Source organism: Lolium perenne, chromosome 4 (genome assembly GCF_019359855.2).
Source record: "Lolium perenne isolate Kyuss_39 chromosome 4, Kyuss_2.0, whole genome shotgun sequence".
NCBI lineage: Eukaryota > Viridiplantae > Streptophyta > Magnoliopsida > Poales > Poaceae > Lolium > Lolium perenne.
The window spans coordinates 51,715,303-51,721,596 of NC_067247.2; the positions used below are offsets into that span (position 1 = coordinate 51,715,303).

Here is a 6,294-nt window from a genome sequence, read left to right on the forward strand (position 1 = left end):
TTTAAATAACTTGTGAATTCTACCAAATATTAATTAATGAAAATACCTCTAAAAATCCAAGAAAAATAGGTTTGATGAATATGAAATTATTCTTAACAAAAATAAAATAACAAATAGAATTTACCACAAAAGTTCAAAATTTGAAATTTGTGAATTTAAATATGAACTTTGAATTTTAAATTTACAATTTTCCTTGGATTTAAAAATCAAGGAAAATTCCAAATGAATTCAAACATTTGTTATTCAAATGTTTTCAAAAGGAATTATATTATTCCAAATATTTTCTTTTAAAGATTAAGATTTTCCAAAAAGGGAAATACCTTAATATTCCATAATTCATTTTATTTCCAAAAAGGAGGAAAAGCTTATTATTTAAAATTCTTTATTTGAGATAAATATTTTCCAAAGGAAAATTCTATTACTCTTAAATCCTTTTATTTTTAGAAAAGAAAACAATGTTAAAGGATTTAAAGAATTTATAAATCACTGCCAAAGGCACAAATACTTAACTCAACCCTAAATCTTAAATCCGGGGGTAAGGGATTCAACATAAAATAATGTACACATGCATGCATCATTTGGATCTTATAACATTGTCTTTACGAGACAATGATGCTTCTTTACAAAACCCGAGGTCCAGGTTTCATCCAATACATCGAACTGCATTATCTCGCAGTCACCAGGCAAGTTCACCCTTGCTCATGTAATCTTGATTATTTTATATCAATTTACCCGCAAAAGTATTATACTTATCATTCTTGCATTGATAATCAAATGTTACTTTTCCAATTATGAATATGACTATGTTTTGGGCAATGGAACCATGGTATGTGTTGATATGGTGGAGGTTCCATTGCAAGGGTTCTATTAATCTAGGACTAATCACCAATGCTGTCTAGTGATTCTAGCGCCGTACAATTCGCGTTAACCATGATATCTATAATGGCTCTAGGAAAGTCAGTTGTATCTTTTTCCTCTTTCATATCAATGGACTTGATAGGGCATGGCTGGGTGTTGGGGATAACACCGCAGTAGGTTGAGAAATTCTTTAAAATCCCCATCCGTGTGGATGAGAGGCTCTACCGTCAATGAGGGATTGTCCATAGTACATCGGGGGTAAAGCCGTATGATCGGGAGATATCTACCGGGGATGTACGGATAGACAAAAGGGTGGTATGCAAGGTCGCGGAGAAGGCAGTGATTGGATTGGATCTTACACATGGCCCCACACCAAGGAAGTGTGGACGAGAAACACATCTCGGTTGGTATCAAGGATACATTCTCTTATGGGAAAAGTAACGCACCTCTGCAGAGTGTATCAAATTGTGGCTGTCACTCCCTTTTCCAGGAAGGGAACTACGAACGCGGCAGGAAAGGAACTCCGTAAAGTTCTGTTCAACTTGTGAAGACTGGCGGGCATAGTTTTCAGAATAAAATCAATCTTTTGAAGAAATGTTTTCGAAACATGCATTGACCTGAGATTTTCTGATCAATGGTCGTAGCTAGTGCATCAAACACATTTTATCTTTTGAACTTGCTGAGTACCTCTGTACTCACATTCTTTCGAAACCCTTCCTAGACTGTGACAATGAAGTGGAGGCCACCGAAAAAGCACCGGAAGGAGATTACGAGCTGATCTATGAGGAACCTGATATGTCCGGAGGATTCGAAGGCGTGGACTATGGGATAGTCTACAGACCTGACAACAATGAGACGGAGAAGTAGTGTCTTACCCTAGTTATCATAGATCCGAGCAGCGTAGTAGCTTACCTAAATAAGTTGATGAGCTCAGTTTAATCTTTATGTTGGTTTGTAATAAGACTTCAATAATATCTTAGGGTGTTCTCAGCGGACCTGTGAGAATACCAACTTGTTAAGACCATGATTGTAATATAATCTCAAGTGTTATGACCTGCAATATTTTTGTTGTACCACTGTAAGGGATATGATATTTGTGAAGAAGTCCCTTCATGAAGATCATATCAACGACTTGTATACTACAACATGCAGTGGTATGCTGGGTCACCGCACTATGGTTGAGATCGATTATATTCATGTCATATGATATTCGTGATCTTTCATGCTCTCCGTTGCAAGTAGATGGTCTGGCCAAGTATATGCTTGTGACTCCAAGAGGGAGTATTTATGCTCGATAGTGGGTTCATGCCTCTAGTTTTCTGGAAGAGTGACAATAACTTCTAAGATTGTAGATGTGATTTTTCTACTAGGGAGAAAAAAATGTTTTATCTAAGGGTAACTCTATTGTTTACTTTACACACATTGCTCAATGTGATAATCTATTACTTGCAACTTAATACTGAAAGGGGTGCGGATGCTAGCCGGAAGGTGGATTATTAGTCATAGACGCAGTTGGATTACGGTCTATGTATTATGTTGTAATGCCCAAACAAATCTCATAGTAATCATCTTGTCATGTATCATCTCTATTCTGTAAATTGTCCAACTGTAATTTGTTCACCCAATATGCTATTTATCTTTATGGAGAGACACCGAACTGTGGACCTCGGTTCTTTCTTTTACGCTGATACAATCATAATGTTCTTTTTTACTTACTGCTAGCACTGTTCTATTTCATTCCACTGAAAACATCATCTTTCCACACCATACGGTTAACTCTTTGTTATCAGCAAAACCAGTGAGATTGACAATCTCACTGTGAGTTAGGGTAAAGTATTGTGATTGTGTTGCGTGCAGGTTCCATGTTGTTGCTGATGCCGGTAGTGCGCCCTGCCAATAGTCAGCTAACAACACCTTCAGAAGTCACGTCTTTCTCCTACTGGTGATTAAACCTTGATTTCTTACTAAGGGAAAACTTGCTACTGTGCTCATCGTACCTTCCTCTTAGGGTTTCCCAACTGCTTGTATCGAGCACCATTAGCAACCCGGCGAGAACCGAGACAGATGGGGCGTTTCGTTACCTTGGTTATTCTGGAACACATGCTGGCGGCTCGCGTTTTCCGCTGAACAATGTTGCAAATCGAAAGCCCGCTCGGCGTTGGACACCCCCTCCGGCCGCTCCTTCTCGGCCCTCTCCTTCTTCTTCGCGGGGGCGTCCGACGCTGTTGTCGGGTGGGGAGCGTCGTAATTTTTAGGAAGCATGGCGGGACAATGGTGCAGGGTGGGCGTCTGGTCATATTGAGGGAAAATGGCGGGATTGAGCGTCGCGTGAGAGGGCAATGGGGTGACGTTGGCGTCAAAATGGCGGGTGGGGAATTATTATTGTGGGACATTTCTGTCGTGACACCGACAAAGCTAGCCTGCACTCAATTTAAGCTCCATCAGGCTCCCCCGTAACATCCGTACAGATTGAGTTCGGTCTGAATGCGCCTGATGAAACCCGGTTGCGCGTTGGCGCGAAACCTATTTAGGTGGTGTGTGGAGGTGGGGGTGGGGTGGGGTGTGTGTAGCGACCAACGAAAAACATAGCGCGCTAACACAAATAGCGTGGGCTTCAGAAAAACGCTATAGCGTGCTATATTTCAAAATAACGTTTAACAAAAAAAATGAAAATTCAGGATTTCAGCACATATATAATAATAGATATAGCACTCTGCAGCTATAAAATCTCGGATATGATATTTTGCAGCCAAACATCAATCAGAGATTGTTCACATAGTCCATAACTTGATATGACATAGTCTCAAAATCACAAACCATAGTTCACATTCACATTGTCCCGAACTAGAAGAATTGGAGGAGGAAAACGGAGGCACGGGTGAAGGCGTGAAGGTGAAGCTAGACGTGGTCGCTTACCACCGATTGACGGAGGAGAAGGGGGCAGAGCTGCGCCATCACATCGTCGCCTGCCGGGCAGAGTAGGTGACAAGGAGTTGAGGAGTGCGCAATCTGAGTTTCTTAGTCAAGGGTTGCCTGGATTATAGGGATTTAGGATACGTAAGTGGGTGAAAATGTGAAATGAGCTACTAAAAACTACTCTACAAAATATCGTGCTATGCGGAATAGCGAATAGCGCCAAATAGCGTGAAATAACGCGTCTTTAGCACGCGTGGTGTCACAGCGTGCCTAGAATGCATAACGTAGCGTTCAACTCGTAAATACGCTATAACGCCGCTATTAGCGTGAAATAGCGCGCTATTTTTTTCGTTGGTAGCGACTAGCCTTATTTTTTCCACGCGACCGCCTCCATTTTCGGTTTGAGGGGATTATAGGGGACTAGTGAAGATGCTGTAACTTATGTGGCTTATTATGGTTCGAAGGGAGTATGTTGAGCAGTTTTGACAGTGGTCTACTCGAGTAGTTTGTAAAAATGAGAAAGAGTTGAGGGAGCAAGAGAAAAAAATGGCACTCATTGCTGGAGGCTGGAGGCCCATCCCTGTAGCGAAACAGCTGCTACTGACGGTAGTGGAGTGGTACTGCTGGAGCTCTCCTTGTGCGTTGCCATATATAGAACGAAAAACAAACCCTCCCCTTTCTCCTGAGCCAAACCATACCACTCTCGTCCCGTCCACCACACTAGCTAGGCGCACGCTCTGCCTTTGCGGATATCATCATATCCATCCTTTCCGCCGTATAATAATCCCCTCCCAGCACCGCCGCCGCCACATGGACTCGCCTCCTCCCCTACCATCCAAGGCCGACCTCTCGCTCACCCTGGCGCCGGCGGCGCCGTCCGTCGGCATGGTCGGAGCGGGAGCGGGAGCAGGAGCAGGAGATGGCGGCGGAGCCGGCTCCTCGTCCGAGTGCGTCGACGGCAAGGACGTGCGCCTCTTCCCCTGCCTCTTCTGCAACAAGAAGTTCCTCAAGTCGCAGGCGCTGGGCGGCCACCAGAACGCGCACAAGAAGGAGCGCAGCATCGGCTGGAACCCCTACTTCTACATGCCCTCCACGTCGCATCACGCCCACGGCAATGCCACGGCGCCGGCAGCAGGCGCCAACTCGTCGTCCGGGCCCTACGGCGGCGCCGGCGCGCCCAACTCGCCCGGGGCGTACAGCAGCGCTGGCGGCGCCGTGGGCTCTACCGCGTCCGGCGTGGCAGGCGGCGGCCTCCCGGCGCACGCGTACACCATGAGCAGCCGCGCCTACGCGGCCCTGCCGACGACGTTCCCCATCGCCTCCCACAGCTCCTACATGGTCGGCTCCGACCGGCCCCCGCAGCAGCAGCAGCACTACGCGCCGCCGGAGGGCGCCGCCGCGGCCGGCGAGCTGTACAGCGGCCTGCAGGGGTCCCGCTTCGCGGCGCACAACCCGCAGCTGTACACGAGCGCCACGGCCAGCAGCGGGCGCGCGCTGATGAGCGCGTCGGACCAGCCGGGCGCCGGCCGCGACGAGCTGATCGACATGCTCAACTGGAGGCGGGGCTGCCACGGCCCCACGGCCTCCGCGGCCGCCACCACGCCGTCCCCCGCCAGCACCACCACCACCCTCACGACCTCCGGCGGCAACAACGGCGACGCCGAGGAGGAGCTCGACCTCAACCTGAGCCTATGATAACTAGCTCCATGACAAGGTGAAGCCGTCGCCACGTACCTCCAGTCCCTGCTCCTCTACCCAGCTGCCTGTGTGCTACTGCTACCACTCATCACGACGTACGTACGCCAACACCAACGCCTCGATTAGCGCTTCAATTAGGGATGTCAATTAATTAATTCCTCGAACGATTCCCAGTCTCATGTATGTTAATGCTAGTGAGTCCAGTCGTACCCTCTGTAATCCATCTTCTCCTCTGAATTTTCTTTCATCTTCTTCTTCTTTTGTTCATTTCTCGATGCGACCTCCGGTTCTTGGCTGCGTCGAGTTTATCTTTACTGTAGCTTTGCTTGGTACTACAGTAGTGGCAACCGGATCGAATGAAGGATGTTGGGACCGGTTGCCGGCCACCAGAGCACGTGATGAGGTCGAGTGCCTGGATTCGTCAGTTGTGTGGGCGACATGGATGGCCGTGTTAATGAATGTTTCGCATCAGTGGCGCAGTCGCATCTGCCTATCAATCTATCTTGGATTTGGTGCTCTCTCGCCATTGTTTATTGCTCCACGGGCTCGGATCCTCACATGCCAACGTTTCTACCGTGGAAACTTGAGAGGATCGAATCCGTCGTCGTCGGGGTCGAACTGGGCCGACCGATCGAGTCACCCCACCCACAGGACAAACCGATGCCGCCGGCCGTCCAATCGCGGCGAGATTCGTCCATCGCTCGATGTGCATGCGCACTGCACTGTCCACTGTGTGTGCTCGCAGCGATGGTGAGCCCACCGCGAGCACCATGGATGAATGGAAGCAACGCTTGGGTGTATGGAGCGGGCGTCCGTACGCGC

General features: G+C 47.6%; 1 protein-coding gene across 1 annotated transcript; it reads left to right on the forward strand.

Annotated features, from left to right (window-relative positions):
- The first annotated feature begins 4,440 nt into the window (after positions 1 to 4,440).
- Positions 4,441 to 5,990, forward strand: LOC127292506 (uncharacterized). Its single transcript, XM_051321923.2, has one exon. It carries the CDS (start codon positions 4,585 to 4,587, stop codon positions 5,467 to 5,469), a length of 885 nt encoding a protein of 294 aa, XP_051177883.1. The 5' UTR covers positions 4,441 to 4,584; the 3' UTR covers positions 5,470 to 5,990.
- The last annotated feature ends 304 nt before the right edge of the window (positions 5,991 to 6,294 follow it).